Source organism: Synchiropus splendidus, chromosome 5 (genome assembly GCF_027744825.2).
Source record: "Synchiropus splendidus isolate RoL2022-P1 chromosome 5, RoL_Sspl_1.0, whole genome shotgun sequence".
In the NCBI taxonomy this organism is placed as follows: Eukaryota; Metazoa; Chordata; class Actinopteri; order Syngnathiformes; family Callionymidae; genus Synchiropus; species Synchiropus splendidus.
In genome coordinates this window covers 12,527,292-12,552,382 of record NC_071338.1, presented here as the reverse complement: position 1 = coordinate 12,552,382, position 25,091 = coordinate 12,527,292, and the positions used below count along the sequence as shown (strand labels likewise).

Below are 25,091 nucleotides of genomic sequence, written 5' to 3'. Positions count from 1 at the left end.
TAACGGTCAACATTGACGAAGAAAACAATAATGTATACGTCAATTATAGAGCTGGAGTTCCAAAGCTGGTTCTAAGCTCAGTCTGTCTGCCGCAGGTTTGTTATCTCCAGATTGCAGGGCAAATGTAAACACTCAGCAACTGTCTGGCTCCATCACCACTTTAGCTGATGAGATGTGAGGGGACTTGGGGAAAAGAAGCAGCGACTGCCTCTGTACACAAAGTGTTATGTGTTCAGTTACCCTAACTGTCTCGGTACCACAGTTTGCCAACAGAGATTTTATTAGCCGTTGTCACGCTGTTATTTTTAGATCTTGAGAGGAGATCTGTGATGGAAAAATACTCTGCATTGTTTCTATATTGCGAAGCTCTCTGATTATTGTTTCTTTTTAGAACACTGTACAATGTTATGCGACTATGTTCCAATGTGCTGGTGTGTCCAGTACTAAAACAAACATGTATTCACAATGGGGACAAAGAGATGAGTTCATTTCAATTTCACTTTAGAGCAAACAAGCAACAACTGTTCAACGTTCAGTGTCATGTCAGGGAGTGAAAGGAGCAGAGCAAAGATCTTTTAATTTCTTCACCTTTTATAACAGGGTGTGGTGAGACAGAGGGAGGCAATAAACAAGAAGACCAGGAGAAACAAGTTCATCCCACTTCACTGTGCAATACGTCACCAGAATAAACATTGATAACAACGCGTTTGGGTGAGAAGCAGCATGGAATCTAATGTCTAATTCTGAAAGATCGGCATCTAAACGTAGCATCAAGTGTAAGATGAAATATATTGTAATGTATAGGATGCAATGTAATAGAAAGCAAAGAAATGTAAGTCAACTAAATGTAAATAGAATGTATTGGAACACACTGAAGCAAATATTCATTCAGATTTTTGTTCTACACCGATATCTAGGGCTAAGCAGAGACATTCATATTATTTTTGCTCCACTGAAGAACATGGAATAATACAAATAAATACCACGCTCACTAGAGATGACATACAGAGGTGTTACATGAAGGTACTAGTTTGGAAATGACGAACCAACCCTAGCTACCTAGCTTCAGGGCTAGCTAGCACACCCTGACTCGGTCTTGTTTTTCCTGCAAGGATAATCCATGAAAATATGTAGTAGAAGCAGGACTGAGACAAAATCCTCCCTAAGGCATGTTGACGAATGCAATCCTAACATCAAAATGAAATTCAACAGGTTTATACTGATCAAAAGCACCTGCACACGGGCACTGTGAGGGCTATCTGAGTTCTGGTTGGTCAAAGAAACACCCTGCTATTTAAGTGAACGGAACACATTGTTGGAGGGGGCGGGGGAAAAGACCAGCACAGTGACACGTAAAGCTGAATTTAAAACGAATCAAACAGAGATGTCCACGCAGTGGAAGCAGCAACGCCAATAAACACAGAAATCCAGAGACTAAGAAGGAACTGTTGGGAATTAATACATACATTTTCATGGGACAAATATGGGAAATTAGACGGTCAGTGCTTCTGATCATGTTTAAGCCAGAAGTGAAGGCTTTGAGACCTGGAGGACTTGTTATAGCAGGCATGGGTAATTCTTTTTCCCATGGTGCAGCATGAAAGCCTGGAGCTAGTGTTGGCCGACTGGAATACTTATTACCTGCGCCATAACACGGGGTGGTGGAGGCTTTGTGAGGGTCTATATGTTTGTAAACAAAACGTACTTCATATAAAAACTTTCAGGGTTTTTTGAATTTCTTTGAAGTGATATGATTGACCAGGTTAGCGGCAGAAGTAGAAAGGGAGGTTGTTCACAGTGAGCACACACACTCAGACAAACACACACATACACACACACTCACTGTTTTTTTTTGTTATCTTAGATCAAACATTGCAGCGCTCTGAGAGTTTCTCCTATATCTATTTATATTTCAACTATTCCAGCAGCAAGATCAATGCACATAAACATCAAGCCATGTCGTTTTTTTTTTATTAATGAATAACAATTGTATCAATCTACATCACAATTCTTTTGTCACCAATTATGTACCTGCGCGAGGCCTTCAGTCGTGCACGCTGCTAAATTATTCACTGCTCCCTCGGTAATAAATCAGAGGATTCTGAACTAGAGTCAACTCAACAACTTATCTGCTATATCTGCTCCCCTCCTCAAAGACTTCATACATCCGGTGACATTGTATCAAGTCAACAATAAGAGCAGATGATCGAACCAACTCTGCCCTAGATTGTGCGTACAGCTTTGAGATGCAGTACCTGTTCAACAGTCAGCTGAAGTGAAAACTGTGTACAGTGACCACTACTTGAACGGGTAACTGTAGTAGCTCAGTTTGAACACAGAAAAATATGTGTCATGACTGTAGTCCTTTATGCTCATTTCATTTCAGCGTGCCACATGGACGGAGCCTCAGTCTTCAGCTGGCCAAAAATAAGGGCACATTGTGTGGCTATGAATTCCTCTGCACTTTGCCAGCCGCTTTTAGTAGTGAATGAGGCCTAAAGTTTCCTGCAAAGGGGAAAAAATGAAGGGAGGGAGCTGTTTGAGGAATGGCTGGTATTCTGGGATGTTATTCTTCTCTACAAGTGTAATTCTTACTCCCTTCACTCACACACGTGGACTTCCAACTTCCAGCACTATGTTGGAGCTCAAAAAAAAAAGCTCCAGGGAGCGAGCTTATGACTTAAACATGATGAATGTAAATCCACCTAGTCGTCCAACAGCCATTAAAAAGTGTTTACAGAAGATGGATGGAATCAGGACGGAGTAAATCCTTTCTCGTTAGAACGGTGGCCCGGTCAAGCACCCGCCATTTATCAAAGTTAAATCTCTCAAACAAGGTCACTGACACCTGTAGACGCACGGAGGATTCGGGATGAAGAAGCCTCGCAACACAGCGTTATGCGAGTAAGAGAGAGAGAACAATGATGAGAGAGTAGAGTGCACATCGAGATAACACGTATTCACACAGCGAAGGAAAGCGACTTACCAGTAATTTATTTCACTCTTCACAGCGCCCCAGGCAGCCTTCTTAAGTCAGATGTCAGAACTTCGCGGGATGTTTTCTCTCGCGCGCCCTCTCTCTCTCTCCCACTCTCTTCCCACTGCCTCACTCCCACCCCACGCTCTCCCACTCCGACAACTCACTCGGGCCCATGTGATTGACTTTCCAAAACAAATGCTGGCCTCTAGTGGTAGATGAAGAGGCAGCTATAGACGTCATTGGAAGCTAGCTAATGTTATAAATAATAATAATAATAATAATAATAATAATAATAATAATAATAATAATAATAATAATAATAATAATAATAATAATAATAATAAGTAGTTATATGTTATTACTATTGCTTGGTAATATAACAATAATCTTTCTTTTCAGGAGAAATGAGTCTGCATTCAGTTGACAGTCAGAATCATCTGAACACACTCAAGATGAGAGTGAGCAGAAGGTGTGTCCCCCTTCTTGCTCACCAGCAAGAAAGACATAGAACAGACTGCAAGACAGCAGAGAGGATCATCTGCTCCACCTTGTCATCGATTATGGGCTTACATACATGGATAGTTACATAAAGGGCAGGGGACTTCTTCCTCACAAAAACTAATAAGACCTAAAACAAAGACTTTTTTTTTTAATCCATTATTCATTTTCTGTTTAAACAGTGAATGTAACCAGAGATAAATTCCTTCTACAAAGACAATAGCAAAAAAAATAGCAATAAAATTGGCCTTGTGAGCCATTTGTATTTCCATTTGAATAAAAGTGTCAGAAGGATTTGGCTTTTTTGACTGTTCGAATACAGGTTTTAAGTTTATCCAGGTTATGCTTTTTAAGAGATTCAAATTAAGCAAGTGGACTGAAGTTTGGAACTTCTGTATGATTAGTCATTGTTACTGCCGTATATTTTGATGTGATTATTTCAAATTAAAGAAATTCCTCCTTTGAGCTTTGGCTTGAGGCAGATCCACATGAGTACTACGATTTCAACAGCATTAAATAGAATTAAGTGTGACACATGCTGATAGGCTAAAGCACTTTTTATTGGCTACAATAACCTGATTTTATTTCGAAAGGAAACACTGTGCACTCTATTCATGTAATGGTGAGAAGCAGCGGAAAGAGCAGAAGCTAATGACAATTAATGACAACGATAAACTAGTGACAATAATCTATATTGGCTAAGTGGCTAAGTTGGGATCCCAATAAGAGAACATGACTACTGACAAAGGGGGGTGAAAAGCATCTCCTGTGTCGGGTGGGCTGTTTGGCGCTTGACAGATTAGACACCTGCATTAGTGTCCACTAATGATGACATTTGAATAAATGTTAAGAATCATCATTTGGATGAAATTATTATGTCATTGATTGGCAGTTGAATCTGTCAACAATTCCACCAAGATGCATTATCGAAACCGGCATTTCAGATCCTTTACAATTTATTGATCTGATCTTTTTTTTTTTCATAAAAACATCATCACTGGACTTTTTTTTATTTAGGATTGTTTCTTTACTATATATATATATATATATATATATATATATATATATATATATATATATATATATATATATATATATATATATATATATATATATATATTAGATATTCATTCACCAACTATTTTAAACACTGAACACATTATGCACTAGCGATACAATCAACAAATGGTCAAAAGTTGAACACAGAACAGCTCAGATGTCAGTGCTGAAATACAAATGGGCCTCATATTACCATACAGAATGGAATGTATTGAAAAGGATAGGTTGAGAGGAACTGTGGTATGAGGAAGAAAGATAAGAATCTATTGTTCTGCCGAGATTTGTTTAAAAAGTTCAACATGCTTTTGTTATTGTACACTGACAAATTAATGCAACAGACTGGAAATTAAGTCATTTGTATGAGCTTCACATTAGGTTACAGTTAATGCATTTGCAGCACCATTGTTGATCATCTGATCATTTTTTAAGACTGTTACAAGTGCCTTTATATGAGCCAATTTTAAATAATTGAAAGGCCTGAATGGTCATTTTCAATTCGGGACTCAAATTAGAATTCAACACAAAAGAGGCCAATGTGGTCGGTGCATGCAAAAGTGTCAATTTGGGGTCTTAGAACTGTTTTTAGAACCATATCCGAAGAATTCTTGGCTTTACAAATGCTTCGCTCTTCACCTAATTCTGACAAATTCTTGACTTGTTATCGCATGTTTAGAGATCCGACCTAAAGTTCATGTTTAGAATTACACACCGCACATTCGTAAATTGACTAGAATGATCCAACCTTTTCAGAGCATGACTAGACTGAAGAACTGAAGAAATAAATACACAGGATTCCATTCAACTTCCTGTTAATAGTTGGGCGCGTTCCCGTCGTCCACTTCCTCTCCGGCATTGCGTTCCCGACACGCTCTGACGTTCCTTCTGCGCTCACGTGTTTTCTGTGTATAAAAGGCTTCTTGTCTCGGTACACCATGTCCACAGGGTCACCCGACAAGCGGCGAAAGATGGAGTCTGCGCTGAGCCAGCTCAAGAAACACACAGTGGTGGTGGCGGACACGGGAGACTTCAACGGTAACTTTGAAGCAGTTTCTTCCGCTGTCGTTAGCCGCCTAGCATGCTTATCTCGTTGATGTCAACCACCTCGCCGTCGATGTCTAGTGTTCCTGGTTTGTCAGTGTCGATCACTCCCACCGATAACAGCGCTGTTAGCTGCAGGAGCTAGCAGTTGACATCGAGTTTACAGAATTAGTTATACATTTCTGTCACTTTGCATGTAATCCTATTAACGTGTTAATCCGTGCCTAACTGAAGTGAAGTCATGAGAACTCCTAACAAACTTAAAACGAACGCCATTTCCAGCGTTGATGAAAACTACTAACCTACCCAGGTCCTTGTTATTTAGAAACATAATGGTGTGCGGTTAGCAACTTGGCGATGTTGCCAAACCTCCTGTCTCCATCTGTGTACTGCGTTGTCGGTTTGTTAAGACCAAGCCACACGTGAAACACCCTGTTCTATAATGATACGTTACATGAATCGTCATATATAATGGGCGATAACGGTAATGTGACCATAAGAACAGAGCACTTGCATTACAGCTTTGTTTTAACTTCATTGCAAAAGACGTGTCCTAAGACATCTGAATGGGGAACTGTTGGCTGGATGTAAAGCTGTGCACACTTGCACACTCACGATGACACAACAGAAACGCTGTGTCCTGCAGCCAGCCTGCAGACGTGACACCTGGAAGCCTACAGCTGATATCAGTAACATGTTTCCTCGTACACGCGTGCCATACAGAGGGTTTGTGTCATTACGAATGTATGTTTGTCATGACAAGATTATTATTATTCATATCATCTGTGACGTAAATAATCGTTTGTGTTATGAGATCAGGAGTAAAAGACAGTTTTTAATTATTTAAGTTAAAGGTGTGTCTATTTTGTTTTTCACAATTGACTACAGTCATCGTTTACCGTTCTAACTAAGTCCGTTTTTTTTCAGTCTTGAGTGCCACTTTAAGGCTGATTACTCTTCATTTTTCATGTGTGAAGCTCATCTGTGTAAATTGGTGGAATATACCATTTGGCTGGTTTTCTTACTGTGGCCTATGTTGCAAGAGGAGGGTGTGGTTTTTTTCCTTTTCATTTATTCCCTCTGTTTCTTGGTGAATAAAGCTGGAGGTGGCAGCTAGTCGAGTCACAGAGGGAGCTTTGTTTCCTGAAGGCTGCAGCACTTATCAAATTACTAATGAAGGAAATGTGTATCTGATAGATACAGTATTTTCTTGCAATACAGGGAAGGCCTTGATGACAACAGTAAACCAGTAAATAGTTACTCATTTTGCTTCTGTGGTTTTCTGGTGTTGTATATCATTCTGTCATGTTGGCAAATAAGAAGCAAAGGTTTAAGGTTTAAATAAAAGTAATCTTATCAGGTAACCAGGTACTTCATGTGACACGCGACCAATTCAATAGACTATAATATAGGATTCAAAATTGACCATGGTCCTGATAATTACCACTAACCTCATGGGGTGCCCCGTTGTTTGTTTTCACTATAAAAAAAAAAAGCTTCTTCAAACCATAAGATTTGGTTCCTGGTTACTGACACCATTTAATCCAAATGGTTCCTAGAACTTAAAAGGTTCCTATAGCGTGATCATGGCTAGTGTTACTGCTGTGATTTGTGTTGCCTTTGACATGACTTCAAGGGAAAAGTCCAACTTTCAATTGATTTTCAGACAACAAGTTGGTGATTTTGCAATGTGTTTCTCTCTTTGCAGCCATTGATGAGTACAAGCCTCAAGATGCCACTACAAACCCTTCACTCATTTTGGCTGCTGCCAAGATGCCGGCTTATCAGCACCTTGTGGACCAAGCTATAAAATATGGCATTGCTAATGGAGGGTAAGACTACTTCACAATGGTCATATGTATAATAACGTCCATGTGCATAAACTCAGCGTCTCTGGAAATGGAAAAGAGTTCACCAACTGCCGACAGTTCCGTTTCTCAACACGTTTCGCTTTTCTTGACATGCTATAGCTATGGGCTCAAATTCCTTACGGAGGTATTTCAGAAATGTAATGCTGTGTCTGGCAACAAAATCTGTTGTATTATATAGTAATCTGTAAAACATTATGCGATGTGATATCAGCAGTCTGTATGAAATGCATCTATCCAACAGTTATCACCATAAGTAATGCACCAACATTTAAATTCTCGGCCATAACTGAAAACTGAAACACCTGTTGTTTTTATTACCATTATTGTCGCTGCTGTATAGTCTTTTGCTTAAGAAATTTTATAAAATCTCTCATCTTTAAACCGAGAGCGCCACTTACTGAGCTCTGAAAATTAGGATGTTGTTTTCATAAAACCTCATCACTACAAGGTGTTTTTGCCCTGTCCAGCACGTTATGTGTGAGACTTAAGTTCCACTTCCTCTTGCAATTTCACTCTGTCTGTCTGTCTCTCTCAGATGAAATACCTTCACCTTGTAGACCTGTTGGCCATATCCAGATCATTACCATATATTGCCATGTCAACTTTGCTCTCCACCTGTTTAGTCCTCATCATTGGATTTGTTCCTAAACTCTTCAAAAACTGGTGTCAATAGTTAACTTAATTAGCCTGGCTGAGGTCCCTATATAAAGAGAGCAATAATTTTTGTATTTCCAGTATACCACATGCCACTTACATCTAGATTGGAATAATTTATGTTGCTTTTCCATGCCCATCTGTCAACTCTGTTTCATAATCGTTATGAATATGACCATGACCACGTACAACCTGCACTCTCTTGCGCCTCTCAACACTGTTGACATACACCATGTGATTTGCATACAACATACAGGTTTAAATGTCTGTTCTGAATCCTGTATTTCTGGTAACACAGTTTGTTCACTACAACCTATGTTCAGTACATAAACCCTCTTGGTCACATTTGATTCACAATGTATCCTTCATCTTTCATCCTTCAATTGGAATTCAGATTCACATGCAGTGTTGTTGTTTTTTTGTAGTATTAAAACAATGTAATTACATGTTATTACTGATTATTCCCTCCATTTTCCATAGACATGGATGATTCATCACCCCCCTCAAGTCAAGAGTGTGTAACATGAGTGTAACATTGAATACTCTTTATTATATTGACTTTGATCATGCACTGATAATTTTTTGGCTTCAATGTTGTTCTATTTTTTTCACAAATTTTCAGGTCCGATGAGGAGCAGGTCTCAAACACTATGGACAAGCTGTTTGTTAGTTTTGGACTGGAGATCCTTAAGAAGGTCCCAGGCCGAGTGTCTACGGAGGTAGATGCCAGGTAAAAAACACAAAAAAAAAACAATACAGAAAGTGTTTCATGGAGGTTGTCGATGTCTAAAAGGAAAGGTGTGCAATGTTAGTTGCAAAATGTTGCTCAGAATTACACAGAGGAACCTGTTGCAACGTTTCTGAAATGCAGCTTTGTCCTGGTTTATTGACACAGACTGTCTGTACAAATCATAAAGTCTTGCATCTGTACTGAGAAACTGCACTCTATACCGTTATCAGCTTTGGCAGGCTGAAGTGATTTGTGTTGTCAGTCTGGTTTCAGTCTAAATTTTATCCTTTCAATTGCATTATGGCTTCAGTGACGTCTTTTGCTCTTAAATTGCTCTCAGTGGGTTTTCTTGTGTCTATTCTCTACAGATTGTCGTTTGATAAAGATGAAATGGTTTTTAAAGCCCTGAAGCTCATTGCTCTCTATGAAGAAGCTGGCATCAGCAAGGAGCGAGTGCTCATCAAGCTGTCTTCCACATGGGAGGGAATCCAAGCAGGAAAGTAAGTGTCTAATGTTACTTTTGTAGTCAGTATGAGACCTGATGCTGAGGTACAGCTGTCATAATACAGAAGATGCTGCAACTGCTCTCCCTAGTTCCTCCTGTGGATTCAGTGATGTACCCATGTCAAGAGACGTGCTCATTGTTTATTGTCCGAGGCTTTTAGCTAGAGAGGCGTCAGGGCATCCTGAGGAAGCACTAAACTGAAAAACAGTTTTTTTATCAACAGGACTAAATTCCCAATCTTTAGTGCTTGTTCGCAGTGGGCGAGCCAATCGTCTTCCATACGTACCACACGATGCTTGGATCATATTAACCCATGCAGGGTCTCCCGCTGCCCAGCCACATCGGTAACGCGACACGGTGAAAGTAGTTGGATATTTGGCATCCACTCCACTGTATTGTCCTGGTTAGGCCAATGTATGTGTCAAGTCAACAATCCAATGATGCCAATGAAAAACGACCAGATGAGACCAGAGGGAGAGAGAATTGCGTGTATGATGATGTTGAAGATAAACTTCAGTAATGTGGAGAATAAAACTGAGCAGTTAGTAACTGATAAGTTTCATCTCATAAAGGTTTTTAAGGCAGACTGTAGCATGTTCAACACGTGATGGAATGAAAAAGTATTAATCATGAGTTTTATCCAGATTGGCAGACTCTATCGTGATAATTTACCGGATCTTTCTCAATGGTAATTTTGCTGAAATAGATTGAAATTTGCAGATTCTCGTGAGTAATAACGACAGAGAGTTGGCTTAATTCCGCCATAGGTGCCCCTCAAAATGCAGAAAAAATTGAGTTCCATGGGGTTACAATTTCAAGGGGGAGATGTCTCAAAATCCTAGTGAAAAGCCTGTATGTGCCCCCTGATATCAAGTCGACATGTTTTTTCCCACTTGATAGGAACTCCTTGGGAACGTAGTAATATAGGATAGGAAAGAAGTTGCTTGAGTGATTGACATTTTCATATGGACTCAATATTTTTCTAGTTGCTGTTGCTAGCATTAAGAACTTATCACCTGTGATGAGAGGTGTAGCAGAGGTGGTGATGTAACCCTAATAAAAAATTCTGCATCCACTTGGAAACGGTCTGTAATGTATCCAGATATAACATTTTGCTGGTAAAGTAGTTAGGAGCCATTATGGTAATAAGAGACTGGGTTCCTGATGAGTTTCTCATCAAGATACTGTTGATGGCCTTCATCAGTTCCACAGTGTGGAAATTCAACGTGTTACAGCACATACACACATCCAAAAAGCATCAGCATTAAAAAAGAAGTGTGTATTAATAAGCTATCAAATAACACTAGAAAAATAAATACCCATAATATAATAACGTGTATCATGACAAAATAAACCATAGCCATGATGATCATCTGCCTAAGTTATGCAGCCAGTAGTTGTGTAGCCTTTGTGCACGATATGTTATTAAACATAGTAAGATAATAAAGTGTTATTTAGATATGTGTCCTCATGTTTAATTCTCAACCTAAGTGACACTGACAAATGTGTTTTGTTCCAGGGAGCTTGAGGAGAAACATGGCGTTCACTGCAACATGACCCTGCTCTTCTCTTTCGCTCAGGCTGTAGCCTGTGCTGAGGCCAAGGTCACGCTAATTTCACCCTTTGTTGGACGCATCCTTGACTGGCACAAGGAAAACACAGATCGCAAAAGTTTCGAACCACATGAAGACCCTGGTAATTACTGATCTAATATAAACTGATCCATATGATCCGTGCAGTGACCACATACTGTATACATGCTGAACGTATTATGTTTTTGGAAGCAAAGTAACTACTGAAAAAGTGGCTTTTCCTCTCATCAATATCGAAATCTGGAGTGCATAAAATCTGTTTGTTGTTGTTTGCTTCATTTTGAACCATTTTAATCTTCTGAGATAAAGGAGTGAAGATTTTATCCTGAGGCTGGTCATTTTAGATGTATTTTTCAGTAGCACTGACCCAAATTCATCTTAAGCTTGATTTGACTAATCAACATGAAAGCAAAATTAATTTTGCAAGACCTAAATGTGGTTATAGGGAAGTTGTAAGCAGCAAGTCAAAATTCAACTTGGCCTACTTGTGACTTTAACCAGCAGGTGGCAGCAGGGCAGTAGACAAATCGTTTGAACGCGGATGTGTAAGAATCTGTTCACCTTTGCATTGGAATTAGAAATAAAAAGAACCTTTTTTGTTGAGGTCATGTTGCAGTGGAGAGAGGGAATATTCACTTATTTTAATGTTTAATTAACTCATATCTTCAACAAAAAATGGCTGTCTGCTTTCACTTGTTGAAACTTGAAGTTTTTATTTCATATTTTATTGATTGTTAAGGGGTATTGTCACTGTTCTCAACAAATGGTGAGCAGTTTTCTTAAACTGACACTAAGGTTATTTTTCTCCTGCTCTGCTGTTCTATTTTTTCAGCTAGGTTTGTGTTGTCCCTGTCCTAAACAAACTGCTTTAATCATACTTTCTCAGAGTTCAGCATACATTTTTATACATATCAGCTGCTACCAACAAGCGTCATTCACCATAAGTAGTTGCCAAATGACACCCATATTATTTTGTCACATTATTTGGAGCAATTCATATTTGAGGTTGACTTATTCTTCTTCCACATCCAGGTGTGCTCAGTGTGACCAAGATTTACAACTACTACAAGAAGTTTGGTTACAGCACTGTGGTGATGGGCGCCTCCTTCAGGAACACTGGAGAGGTAAAAGCCCTTGCAGGATGCGACCTCCTCACCATTTCCCCCGGACTGTTGGCTGACCTCAGCCAGGACCACAGTGCTGTCACTCCAATGCTCAATGTGGAGAAAGGTAAATGGATGGAGCATTTTCTCAATTTAGGTTTGAAGCAATGGTATAAGGATTGTCCAGTTTGGTTCTCGCTCACTTGTTCATTCGGTAGTGAAACTGAAACAGTTTTGAGGCTTATAAATTTGAACTAACAATATTATGATAATTATAATTGAAAAATAATTAATATCCAATTGTTTCTTTTTTATTAGTTAGAGCATTTGTCTTTTCATACACAATCTTAATTCTTATTTTTTTGGTATTGGAGATTGCCGACGTAAAAACAGTGGCAATTTGAGATGCTCGATTCGAGCCACTGTTTTTAAGGTTTTTTTCGACCTGTGTTTCACTTTCCTCTCGTGATCATGTGTTCAAACCAAGAAATAATTGAGGGGGAAGAAGATGTAAGAATATTAACAGCTACCCTGTGTAAGGCTTGTCCTTCAAAAACAAAGCTGTGCATTGATTTGTGAGCCTGTACTTAACCATCCCTGTACAGACATAATAGATTACAGTCTGTACTGAGAAAAGAATGTGCCTCGAAGAGAGTCATTCACAGTTGATGTGTGAGTGACACAGAAATGTAGATTTTTTTCTGAAGTCCTCCCAAGTATGACTGTGCTTCTGAAAAATTGAGACGAGAGATCAGATCATGTGGCTTACCCAAATCCAGTTTTACACCTGACCAGTTTTTTTTTTTATCTCAACAATGTCCAATCTGAATGACCTGATAAAGAAATCCATTTCATGTCACCAGGGAAGTGGCATTATCTGTCTCTAAATTCTTCTAGTACCTTCAGTGTTTTTGCTTAATATCATGACTTGGTGATAAATGCTTCCCTAAACAGAGCTGGGCACACAGCCCAACTGCCAGTAGCTGAAGTCACTGAAGAGGAAGCAAACCTAGCTAAAAAAAGTCCTAAAGACTGTCGTTTGCCCTGAGCATGATGGTATGGTGACGTAGTTCCTTGAGGGGAAGTGTGGTTCTGTGTAAGAAGGAAAGCCAGGCGCATCAAAGACAAACGTGAGGGTTGTCTCAGACGTGTATGAGGACAGTGTGGTGAGGTGGGCATCATCACTGAACACCACTGCTCCTCCACCTGTACTCGCACTGTACTTTCTACCAGCCTTCCATCTCATTTTTTTACATTCCCAACAAGTAGTGTTTGACCATTCCTCCACCATTGATTAGGTAAAGCAAAGCACTGACTTCAGCATGTGTTACCAACAGAAGGTACTGACTCACTATGCACCGTCACTATTTACCCTAAAACTTTCAGTAGAAACAGGCCCACAAATGTTGCTCAGATGGAAGTCACAGGTGTCCACCGTCTGCATGTGTAAAGTAGTAACTACATCAGGATTTGCAGCTTGGCCTGTTTAAATGCAGCAATGCAGCTTGTCACAATTTTGCATCTTTGTGTCCCAAATGGTTCATCTTTAATCACTGTGTAACCTGTGAGAATTGAACCCACCAAGACTTGTGTGACTGATAGCAACTGTGGAACAAGCTCAAATGCTACATTGTATTCACTCTGTTTCCCACCACTTCAGCGAAATCCTGTAACCTGGAAAAGATCCACCTGGATGAGAAGTCCTTCCGCTGGGAACACAATGAGGACCGCATGGCTGTAGAGAAACTCTCAGACGGAATCCGCAAGTTTGCTGCTGATGCTATCAAGTTGGAGACTATGATTAAAGTAATCAGATTTTCATTTTTAAGTTTGTCAGTCAAGTGAAATCTAAAATATTTCCCAAACAACTTTATGTCCAATTTTAGAACACTGCAGAATATGCACAGTTTCATCTTTCTTTTAAACACGTCAGCCATCTTTTTTTGTAAGAATGTTCTTGTTGTTTGATGCCTTCCTCCACTCTCTCTTTTGAAGAAACATTTTCTCCACCTGCTGGTAGTGTTTTTTTTCTGGGTTAAATGCATTTTTATTTTATTTTTTATATTTGTGGTACAGAGCTTGCTCAGTTACTGATTGGCTGATACAGTTTTATGTCATGTATTATGTACTTTCTGTTTGTATTGAACATTTTGAGTTAACTCTTGAACACTTGTTAAATGACTTAAAATGAGAATCTGACCACAAGTTGTTTGCTTGCAGCGGGACTTAAAATATTGTTTTTTGTTTTGTTTATTTTTCAGGAGCAAATGACAAGTGCAAAGAATGGCCAGTGAGAAAAGATTCCGCTGCTTCTTCTTTCCTCCTGTGACCAAATCTGGACTTCCTTTCATTCCACTTGAGCAGAAACAGTTTTTGCCTAAACACTTCTATCAATCATGATCTTGCTTTCAAATGTTTTAACTAGAAACTCTGTCTTTGTTACCATCTTTGTGTGACCAGCTAAAGAACCACCATTTTTAAACTGATTTCAATAATAAACATTTCTGATAAGGAACATCTCAAGTTTATTTTTATTTTGTTTGTCTGTGTGACCAGTACGACAGTAGACATGCTCTGGTCACATTCTTCTGTTATTGTATTTGACAAGTCTTCTGCGTCTTTGGCAGTCTCAGGTTGAGCCAGTTTTTCTCCATTCTGAAGATCAGTCCAACCCTCTCTCACTAATGAACACAGGCTTAGCCGGGAACCTCAGTGTCGTGTTGATCTCAGATTTCGAAATGAAGCTGTGTCACAGGTAATATACTATATTGTTGTATTTAATGGACCTTTATTTCATCGATTATTTGGAGGGTTACTGTGTATGTTTATGTTACTGCTCCAACAGTGGCAGTCTTGGTTGTTTTACTGCTTTGGCATGATCCTTCTTGAACCTGAACCTCAAATTCATTGTTTTTGTGTTCAAGACTTTTCTATTTAGCCTGCGTTAAGAGCTTAACACTCGAGTTTGAGGACAAAATTGCAAGTTTTGTTTTATTGGCTCTCCCTTAATGATCAATTTATGAAGGAGTGAGTAAGTTATTACAGTTTAGCAACGCCATTTCCTCTTCCTTTTTCATTGTGGGGTTAGGCATTAATAACTCATTCTATGTTTTTTATGCTAATGAAGTGAGTCATTATTTTCACTATTGTTCTGATTTTAAAACCATTCTACTGTGTGTGTGTGTGTGTGTGTGTATATATATATATGTATATATATATACATATATATATATCATCTGCAGTGCATAGTGTGTCGTCATGTTTGTCTTAGGGGTGGGACTTGATTATATTAAAAAAAAAATCAAATTTGAGATTCTCTAAACAATCGCAATAAATCAGATTTTAGTATTTGACACTGGAGTGATCAAATTTAAGTTGAATCTGTACTAGTAAGCTTAAACCTGGGGGGGGGGATTATGCCGCTTTTTTTTAATTATTTTTTTTTATGTTACCTTTTTTTATGTTACATCAATGCAAACTAATTCAATCTCCTTCATCTTGGTTGTTGTGGTTTTGCAGGGGCTCTTGAATGGTTGAAATCCTAATGTTGTAGCTTCAGTTTCTGTGGAACTCGGAAGCTTTCGGGGCAGCTTGTTAATATCCAGCCCTCTGTCCATTGAGGTTCTAAAGTACTGTATTAATACTGTAGCGTCAACTTGGATTATAATTTTTTTATGGTATTCGGGTCTTGATAAAGTGCAGGCAAAGCATATGAGGGACACCAGACTCCGGCAGCCACGATGTGCTGGAGCGTTTTCTATCATGATGATGGATTCAGTTGTTCATGAAGAACAACGGCAACTGCATTAATAAAGAATCGGTTCATGGTCCTCTTACCTCTTCCACACAATCTGCACGCTGTGTCACCACAGTCTTGCTCATGGGCACAACGACCCAAACACCAGCAGGGATGGAACAGGCCCAGGTCACGCACTCTACCAGCTGAGGAGAATGGACTTATCACTTGCACTTAGAAAGATAGAAAGTTTTTTTGATTGTCTACCACAGGAAATTGTATAATGCAGAGGCTGCTCATGAATATAATATCAGCATTTGTAGTAAGCACCACTAAGGTTATCCACTAATGGTAGCATGAGACAACACATTCTGCTGCAAGATTATGTCTCTTCGAAAGCCTTGTAGTTTTCAGCACTCATTTATACATGTTCTTTGATACAAAGGTTGAGACTTGATGGAAAAAAAAATGACGGATATGCAAACCGCAATTGTTCCATCAAACAAGTACATGAGACTTTTAGACGGCACTGATTGCCCACTATATTCTCTATGCCAGACTTGATGCCTTCGCAGTAGCACCAAAGGCTTGTCCGATGACAACCTGATGCATAGTGCCTTGATGTCTAAAACATCATTGCGCATTTAATGTAGAACATTTGTGGTGGAACAACTTCTTGTCTGCGTTGTGCACGTCATTAACTTTGGTATTTATACTGGTGAAGAACTGGTAGATTGATCTGACTACTGTACCAAAGGTAACGTATGCCTGTTCATTCCCAAATGCCAGTTGTCTTTTATGCCCAAGAATTAGTTCGACATTAATTTGGCTTTTCGTGTAAACCTTTGTTTCTGTGTGAACCAGACAGACAGCCTGTGCTGCATTCTATGGTTATGGAACAAATACATTCCTGAAATTAGTCGCTTGCTCTCGAGACAAGAAACTGTGTCCAATTATACAGTGTCTGTATGTATTTATTTTAAATATGTACCAACTGCTCAGTGTCGCACATATCACAGACGTCACTGTGTCACATTTGAAATTGAAGACAAACAACCACCAACCTTGAACTAAATCACACACACATTTCCAAATGGGCCACATGAAATGTCAAATGTGACAGCCCGTCAAATCTGTCCCGCTTTTGAAAGCATTTTTGAGAGTTCTCTTAATTTAGCAAGTTTCACAGCAACTTCTTCCTATCTTTTCAAAAAGAGAAAATAGAAGTGTAAATTGTACATTGTCAACTGCTGCGCTATAATGTCCGTCACTTGTAACTGTCTGAACACGAAACGCAGGACTGACTCATGTCATGCAGTAAATGAATGATTTTTCCACAACAAGCACCAAATATACATGTATCAGCTTTACTTCAATGGTTTTCCTTGCCTTTGAAGACAGAAGATTATGAATTCATTGTTTCATTTCAGAGTTGAGTAGTGGAGGCAAATGAAACGCTAACATGTTGAACAACCTCATGCTGAAGATCCTGGTGCAGGTCCTAGTCCTATTGGGCTCGGCACCGACTTGTGTGGCCTCTTCACTGGGACTGTCTGTCCATGTTGTGCCTCTGGAGAGTGAAGCTGGAAGAAAGGTAAATAACTTCTGCTCTTGTTTCACAATCGGTATGAAATTTGTGAAGCTTGTTCAATTGGTCAAATGTGTTTCTTTTTTAAATAAAGTCATAAAACTGTCATACGAGCAGGTTCTAATGAGGTTCTTTGGATCATCATGGTTCATGAACCTCTTCAAATGTGCAATATCCTATTCCCTTCAGAACCCTGTCATTTAAAACTGCTGTGAAAATTCTACATTGTTCTGACTGTAACGTCTGTAAACCTACTCTAAACCATTTACCAACCCACTTCAAATTGGCTCTGTTTTACATTTTTACAATTGCAAGGATGTGCTTCCAAAAAAAACACTGAACTAACCTCAAACCTGATTTCCTTTGTTTACCAACAGGTTCGGGCCCATTTTACAGCCATTGCTCCACAACCATGTCCACCTTTAACTGGACTCTGTGCTGAAAGTGAAGACTGTGAGGTTCACAAAACTTCAACACCTTTTACTGGCAGCAAACCGGACTCAGGCTGGTGTGTCCGCCAGTGGGAGAAGACTGTGTCCAGTCAGTACAGCGGCACCATCAGTTTAGGGTAACCAACTCTTTGATGCAATGTTTTAGTGGTGACAGTGGTGATTCTGGTTGTGTATGCATTCCTGTTCAGTAGAGCACAAGTCAATTTCTGGCAAGTGTTTCAGTTATTGTTGGAGAAACATTTTAAAGATCAAAGTCAAATCTAAATCCTTTAACTTAAAAGTGTCAAAAGAGGCCACAGAGAGGGCTCGGTCCTGAAATTGACTTGAAATTGAGCTTGAATTGAACCTACAGATCTCCTTGTTGAATTAAGTAATTGTAATACCCACAATTTATATTGTGATGGGATGAGGCCCTCAGAACAGTCACCCGAGGGGATCCGAATCTAGACACATGCACGAGAAAAGGAAGCCATTTTATGGCAGTTTCGGTGGTTGACAGTACGTTTTGAGACCGTGATTTATGTCAGTTTGTTCCATCATTAAACATACTGTATCATCCATGCTTTATTTATTTTACAATGTTCAAAAGCCAGCGTTTCTAAATTAAAAAAAGATTTCTAAAAATAGTGGTCATACTCTAATGATATCATAATCTGAGGACTATTTTTAAAAAATGTTGCTCATAAATGGTATGCTTTATTTCATGAAAAACACACAGTTTTTGTTTACAGCCTTTATCCTATTACTATTCCCATGTGATATTCAGTATGTATTTGGTTTTCTTTTTAGGTCAAGTACTGGTGTGTTTGTGAAGATTAAAGCCGACCCACACATCAGAGCAAACAACAGAAGACTAAATCAGCCTCCCTTTGTTGCTCTCTTTCCTCCCCTCAGGTATATTTTTTCACCCATTGTTTTTCTCTCCTTGTCCTCAAGATGGTGGAATATTCTCTGGCTTCAGCACATCCAGCAGACTGGATCGAAGCTAAATTCATTGGTAGACAATCCTTTCAAATGAACATATGTGAGATCATTGATGTATTATTTAGGTCAACGGGAACAATTAAGGAAGCCGACACTTGAATATAAAAGACAAATATTGTATAATATGAGTGTGATAATCATGATTGAAAGAGGTTGGTTTTTGTACATGGTAGCAGCAGTTCTGAACAATGGTAATTGGTCATATCCAATCTCAGTTTACTTCCTTTTGCCTTTTTACGTTTAATAAAAACATATAAAAGTTAAATAAGATGACAGTGTTGTTCTGGGAAAAACTGGGATTATCCATTAAATTGTGCAGTTTTAAACATGTAGACAATCAGATCTTCTGTAATCAAATGACACATTTCCCATCTCATCGTGTTCTCTGACTCAATGGTTGGGCCATAACAACTCTTTTTAATACCGTAATATTGTTATGACTGCGTTGTTTTATGTCATTCAACCAGGGTGCACGAGAACTGTCCTAGTTACTTTCCCCTGACGGTCAAAGACTTGGATGGAGACAAGGTCAAGTGTCGGTTTGCACAGGCTGACCAAGGAGAGTGTTTGAACTGTGCCCCGCACCTGTTCATACAGCTGGATGAGGTTGGTGTATTTGAATGTTTTTGTTCAATTCTCACTGAAATATCTCTTGAAAATGGCGGTTGATTGTGCAAAAGAGGTTTTCATCTTTTTTCTTCAACTGTTTTTAGTATTTCTTCAGCCACGAGTGAACTATTCTCTATTTTACTGAAGGGTAATTCTGTTGTTCAGCAAGTTGCACAACACCTTTTAAAATGCTTTAGTTAAAGACTAAGTCAGAAATCTCGTAGAAGTTGAGTGTCATGGTCAGAGTGAAGGTTCTTGAGTCTAGACAGCAGGATGCCTCTAATGTCCAGATTAGATGCTTTTCAGATAATGCTCATATTGTGTTATTACATGTAACCTCAAATTGTATTAATTATACAAATTATATTATTACATTGATCAAGCCTGTTGTTTGTTATTAATTATGCATATTAATGTAAAAATACTTGGCATGAGTCAAACGCAAACTGGTGTTTATACTTCCGAGAAGGAACAGCAGTAACAGCACTGTTGATGTTTGCTAAGCACGACGAACCACAGGAGGGTTATCTGTATTATGAATTGTCAAGCCAGCCATGAGGCATGTGAGATAAATTTATCTCGCTTATCTTGTTAGTAATCGCTTCTGTTTAATATTTTTGATGTGTGTTTTCGAGGATTGGATTCAAATCATTAGCATTATAGTTTTCGCATTGGCTTTAATGTTTGTTTTTATGCACCTGTGTGCAGCACTTTGCTGCCAACATGTGTGGTATTTAAAGCCTTAATAAATAAAGTTGTGTGGTGTGGTTCCTGCAGGTGTTACGGATATGTTGATCCTCACCACTGTTTACGCTTACTGTGCTTCCAGGAAAAGTGCGTGTTAACATTCAATGGACAAGCTCCGGCAGGACAGTATTTCATCTATCTGATGGCTGAGGACCGGATTCCTATTCCAAAACAAAGGGTGCAGGTCCCCCAGGATCCCCTCAGCAGTGTTCCTGTGCACCTTTCACTTACTGGTTTGTCCTGACTTTTTCATATTTTAAACTGAAATCATCATTAAAATTATTCATTTTCTGTTGTTCTAATGTAACAAGGCTAACAACAGTTGCCGTATTCCCTGCTACAATGTAGGCCTGCAGAGTATGTGACTAAGTGGATTTTAAACTTGAGATGCTCTTTTCTGTCTGAGCTTCATCTGGGTTGAGATGAGGGCCAACTCAATCACAGTGGGGTTAACAAACGCCATTTTAGCATGTATCGTGAAATGTGTTTGCCTTTAATATAGAATATTAGATTTTGATGTGTGGCTGCCATATGATAATCCAGTAGGCCTAGAGTTTCACATCCCACAGCCCTGGCTAACTCATTTTAATCTAATTTTCAGGGAAATAAAAGATACCTGGGTAATAACTGCAAAATGTTAATCTTCTCTGAATGTCAAAGCCATCATCACAGTTTAAAGTTGCAAAGCTGCAGTTGAAACTTAATGTTTCTTTTACACTGCATACTTTTCCCTAGATTATGTACTTGTTGAAGTCAAATTCAATTTGTGAAATTGCATTTTTTAAAAGAAGTTATTTACTGTGAATGAATGCTAAATTGTTTGGTTTTTTTAAATCCCAATTCTTTTAGTGGAGAAAACGTCTTCTGGCTGTCAAGCTGTGCCTGAGGCAACGGGTAGGACTCCCAAAAAGCACTCCACCTTTTATGTGCTACCGTATGAGGATGTCCAATTCAAAGTCCACTTCTCGTCACAACAAGAGAAGTAAGTCTCATTCCTATGAATTTCATGTTAACCAAATAAAGGCCTTATAAGTTCCCACATTAGGAGCTATGAAGCTAAATACTGTACATGGCTCACCAATTGTAGCCTGTAACTTCTTTACATACCCTACTTTGTTATTCATAATGGTTCACTGTCGTTCATTTGACGAGCAATATTTCAAAACAAATAAGATGATTTTGACATTTATTAAGAATGGAAACAACAAACCTGATTTAGTGAATTGGACGCGATACCTGGAATCACATTGCAACCTCTTGTCACAATCTTTAGGAATATTAAGGAAAATATCTGAGCGAACACAATGAGTTGTTTGTTGACATTGTTTTTATGCTTTTAATTAACATAACACGAATGTTCACAGAAAGGTCTCTTGTTTTTCGTAGGATCGAGGAGTTTGCAGTTGTTGGACCCCTCACCCTTTCTAGGACTGGCTTTAATTCGGAAGCTTCAGAAGCCAGCATGACTATGTCCTGGGTCCGTGCTGACAACACTCTTCCTCGCCTATTGTCTGTTTGCTTCGCTGCAAACACTAAAAGGTGAGTTACCAAAAAGGCTCTTGGCAAAATATCATCTTTGTTCTTGTGGGACAACCCCATAAATCACCAGAGGGGATGTGTGCACAGTGAACCCCACAGGATGATACAGCATAATAAATTGAAGCTCACCGTTGCGGAGTTGAACTAGTTTTTGAGCCACACATGTACAACGGCGTGTTTATTTCAAGCGGTAAATAATTTGTGACCCTGGGTTGAGATGACGCAAAATAATATTTGCATGTGATTGAGGGTGATTCAGGGTTACATTTCTTGACAGAGGGCTTGCCAGCTCTGATTGTTGGGGCGCAACTCTCAACCTGGGCTTTGATACTGTCACCAAGAAGGGAGCTGTTTCTTACCTTGTGTCCATGTGCTGACCGTAATCCTGTAATGAAAAACCAATTATATACCCTAAACGCCCTGCATCTCCTGCTCACCCTGCAACACCAGACCTCCAAACATCAAACCCCAAGGTGTCCATTGCTATTCCAGTGCATCGAAGGGCTTGTGTTTTTCAAAGAAATGATCTGTGGTAAATTTATTAATAGTAGAATGAGCTACATGAAGTAAGACCAGTAGAGAGTCAATTCAATGCGTGGAAGCAGCCTGAGCTGATGGTTGTAGGTCCATTCTCTATTCCAAATAAAGAATATTTAAGTTGCAGAAGAGCCAAGTAGATGTGTGTACAAATGAGCAACCTTTGTGGATGTTGAAAATGTGCTTTTCTTGTTTCCTAGTCTGCAGTCACCACCCATTTGTGTGTGGCTACATCAGCGTAAGTCAACATTTACTAATTTACATGAAGCGCACACATTTCGCTATTTTTAACCTTTTGAAAACCCTATATCTTAGGGGAACTGCGAGTGCTGCCGCCTGGGACAGGTGAATGAATCTTTCCCTTCTTCCCTTCTCGTGCCCTGTGGCACATTTGCTGTGAATGTTTTTCTGTCTTTGTTTACAGAACTGACTTGTAACAATATGGAGATGAAGTTGGTTCTTCCTATTGCAACTTTAAGTAACATCAACCTCGAGGAGCTGCAACTGAACAGCCCAGACTGCCCCATCGAAAATGATGGCACATATCTGACTGCACGGATCTCCTTAGTCGGCTGTGGGACAAAAACTGTGGTAATTGCTGTCGGGCTGGAAAAATACTTGTCTCTGGTTTATTTCAGTTAGAGGTTGAAGAGTTGTTCTTTTCCTCCTGATTTCAGGCTTCAGGAACAGAACTGATTTACACTAACACGTTGCAAAGCGTCCGTCCATGGACTATTGTCAGCCGCAAGCCATCCTTCATCCTCCCTCTGGCTTGCAGGATCCCTGGGGTTCAGGCCAGCGGTCCATGGAGCAGCTCCCTCTTGCCAACGGAAGAGGAAACATTCGGTAAATTGACATTCTGGATGGAAGTGCACCTGCCAGGTGAAGGTCCTTTTGCGCCATTCACCCGTACGCCAGTTTTCCGCACCGTCCCAAGGTTTGGCAGGGCGCACCGGGGCCTTGTATTCAAAGGCAATGACACAGACAACACCACCATCAGTCAATTGTCCATTGGATCCAAACTTAACTATTTAGACCTCACCATATTGTGCAACACCTCCTTTGAAAGCGCTGAGATGGTTGTTGATGATTGTATGCAGTCTCTGTCAGAGGACATGAGCCAATCTACCCCCATTCTGCAGAATGGGTGAGTAAGAAAAAACATCATTTATATTTTTGTTTGAAGGTTCATTTATTGATTTGCGATTTGTCAGTTGTGTGTCAGAGACGGAAGCAGCAGAGATTGAGACAACAGTAAGCTACAGCAAAGTCTATCGCATGGATTTAAGCGACCTGCCATCGACAAACAAGGTTTGCACTCCTTTTACGTGTTTGAACTTTTTTACACTTGTCTTCAGTTCACTTAAAAGGCACTGCTTCCTGTTGGACCACTTCTTGAGTCAAATGCTCCACCTGACCGGTCATCTTTCAAAAAACAATGTGTCAAATTTCATTGGAAACAATAGAACAGGAATAAAACTGAAGTTGTTGCAACAATATTTTGTTGAATCAAGTTCACTTGAGATTGGTGGCATGAAAATAATTCCAGCACCAGTCAAGTCACCCTCATTAGCTGGTGTGTTCAGATCCCACTGTGTTAGCTCTGTCACTATGTGAGGTTTAAATCTGATGCAACTGGTGTATATCTACGATTCTACGCATTCTCAAAGCACTGATTTGAATGTTTGATCAACTTTAGTTCACATAGTTACTCTCCACCATGTTTCTTGAGGTGGTTTCCTGGATTAGAAAACTGGAAAGTGGAATTTGTAACAATAAACAAGGTAGAGTTAGGAAGGGAACGGACAACATGTCTTCCTCTTTGTTTATTCAATAAGCTATTAAATGTGTGGAGATTCTTTCAGTTTTACGAGCCAAAATCATTGGTCACGGTTCCTTACTTTGATCCTACAACAGTCACACAAAAGGATTCTGGCACATTCCCCTCAATATACTTGTAATAGCTTGCTTGTAGTATTGCTAATATCAATCTTTGTTTTTCTTTTTTTTTTTTAGCGAATGTACGTCGAGTGTCTCGTCAGTCTTTGCATTGCCACTCTTCCCTCTCTGAAGTGTCCTGATCGGTGCACCAGGGAACGCTCAAACAGCAATATTCTCAGTAGCCTGTTTACCAAGACGTACACCATTAAGTCAGGACCTGTCAGTCTTTTCGTCACCACTCCTGCACCCAAGGTAGCCACCGTCGCTGGGACGAAGACCACTCAATCGGCCCCTGCTGTGGCAGGCGCCACTCCATCAACTGCTCAGAAAACCACAACTACCTCTAGTGGTAAGATCTTTTTTTGTTTGTTATTAATAATTGATGGTTTGTGAAGCAATAAACATACAGATTAATGTCTTGAATAATAGTAAAACAATAAAAAAATTACCCTCTTCTCTTTCTCCACAGCTGAAGAAAGAAGTTCAGTTACCATACTTGGGATCATTTTGCCCATCGTGTGCATTCAACTGCAATGGATCTTTTTCCCCTGAACGACGTGGAAACTAACAAAGTGTGTTTAATCCAAATATGTTTCTACTATGAATTAGTCCCGGAGATGTCTTTGCTTTTATCTATCCTAATCGTTTTCATCTCTGGAGTTTGCTCAAAATTATTCTCAATTATTAAAGCTTCAGACTGAAACTTGGCTGAGTGCTCTCATCCAATGGTCAAAGTTAAAATGACACTATTCCTCTAAGTTGTTTTCTATGTTTGGTAGCACATTGTATCCAATATGTCTGTGTCATGTGTCTGGACAACACTCTTTCTAATTAATAAAAAGCACACGTAATCACAGCACAGCACTGTCTTTATTTACTCATTCGCTCCTACAAGTCGTCCTATATCCATCACCACTTCAACTTGACT

At 39.4% G+C, this 25,091-nt stretch overlaps 3 protein-coding genes across 4 annotated transcripts in view; 2 read left to right on the top strand and 1 right to left on the bottom strand.

The window, feature by feature from the left end:
• tspan4a (tetraspanin 4a) overlaps positions 1–3,100 on the bottom strand; it is a 168,438-nt gene extending 165,338 nt beyond the window's left edge. Inside the window, exon 1 of one of the 2 annotated variants that reach the window (XM_053865806.1) lies at positions 2,987–3,100. The gene's annotated coding sequence lies outside the window, so the exon portion shown is untranslated. The remainder of the gene's footprint in view (positions 1–2,986) is intronic. The other variant, XM_053865807.1, reaches the window with a different exon arrangement.
• Positions 3,101–5,382: 2,282 nt separating this feature from the next.
• taldo1 (transaldolase 1) lies at positions 5,383–14,514 on the top strand. Its single transcript, XM_053866523.1, has 8 exons — positions 5,383–5,569; positions 7,284–7,407; positions 8,723–8,830; positions 9,199–9,330; positions 10,855–11,030; positions 11,960–12,157; positions 13,691–13,836; positions 14,292–14,514. Exons 1-8 carry the CDS (start codon positions 5,470–5,472, stop codon positions 14,322–14,324), a joined length of 1,017 nt encoding a protein of 338 aa, XP_053722498.1. The 5' UTR covers positions 5,383–5,469; the 3' UTR covers positions 14,325–14,514.
• A 174-nt stretch (positions 14,515–14,688) lies between these two features.
• LOC128759514 (uncharacterized) lies at positions 14,689–25,014 on the top strand. Its single transcript, XM_053866522.1, has 15 exons — positions 14,689–14,785; positions 17,197–17,360; positions 17,732–17,922; positions 18,596–18,700; positions 19,258–19,396; positions 20,229–20,379; positions 20,996–21,128; positions 21,533–21,685; positions 22,423–22,460; positions 22,538–22,567; positions 22,647–22,813; positions 22,900–23,369; positions 23,437–23,533; positions 24,239–24,512; positions 24,633–25,014. The coding sequence occupies exons 2-15, from the start codon at positions 17,229–17,231 to the stop codon at positions 24,713–24,715; spliced, it is 2,163 nt and encodes a 720-aa protein (XP_053722497.1). The 5' UTR covers positions 14,689–14,785; positions 17,197–17,228; the 3' UTR covers positions 24,716–25,014.
• The last annotated feature ends 77 nt before the right edge of the window (positions 25,015–25,091 follow it).

What these genes read in the sequence shown, in the direction of transcription:
- taldo1 (XM_053866523.1), top strand. Translation starts at nt 5,470, where the DNA reads ATGTCCACAGGGTCACCCGACAAGCGGCGAAAGATGGAGTCTGCGCTG. An exon ending in AATGCTCAATGTGGAGAAAG is followed by an intron (nt 12,158 to 13,690) that starts GTAAATGGATGG and finishes CCACCACTTCAG; the next exon opens with CGAAATCCTGTAACCTGGAA. An exon ending in AGTTGGAGACTATGATTAAA is followed by an intron (nt 13,837 to 14,291) that starts GTAATCAGATTT and finishes TTTATTTTTCAG; the next exon opens with GAGCAAATGACAAGTGCAAA.
- LOC128759514 (XM_053866522.1), top strand. Translation starts at nt 17,229, where the DNA reads ATGTTGAACAACCTCATGCTGAAGATCCTGGTGCAGGTCCTAGTCCTA. An exon ending in GCTCTCTTTCCTCCCCTCAG is followed by an intron (nt 18,701 to 19,257) that starts GTATATTTTTTC and finishes TCATTCAACCAG; the next exon opens with GGTGCACGAGAACTGTCCTA. An exon ending in GCTGTGGGACAAAAACTGTG is followed by an intron (nt 22,814 to 22,899) that starts GTAATTGCTGTC and finishes TCCTGATTTCAG; the next exon opens with GCTTCAGGAACAGAACTGAT.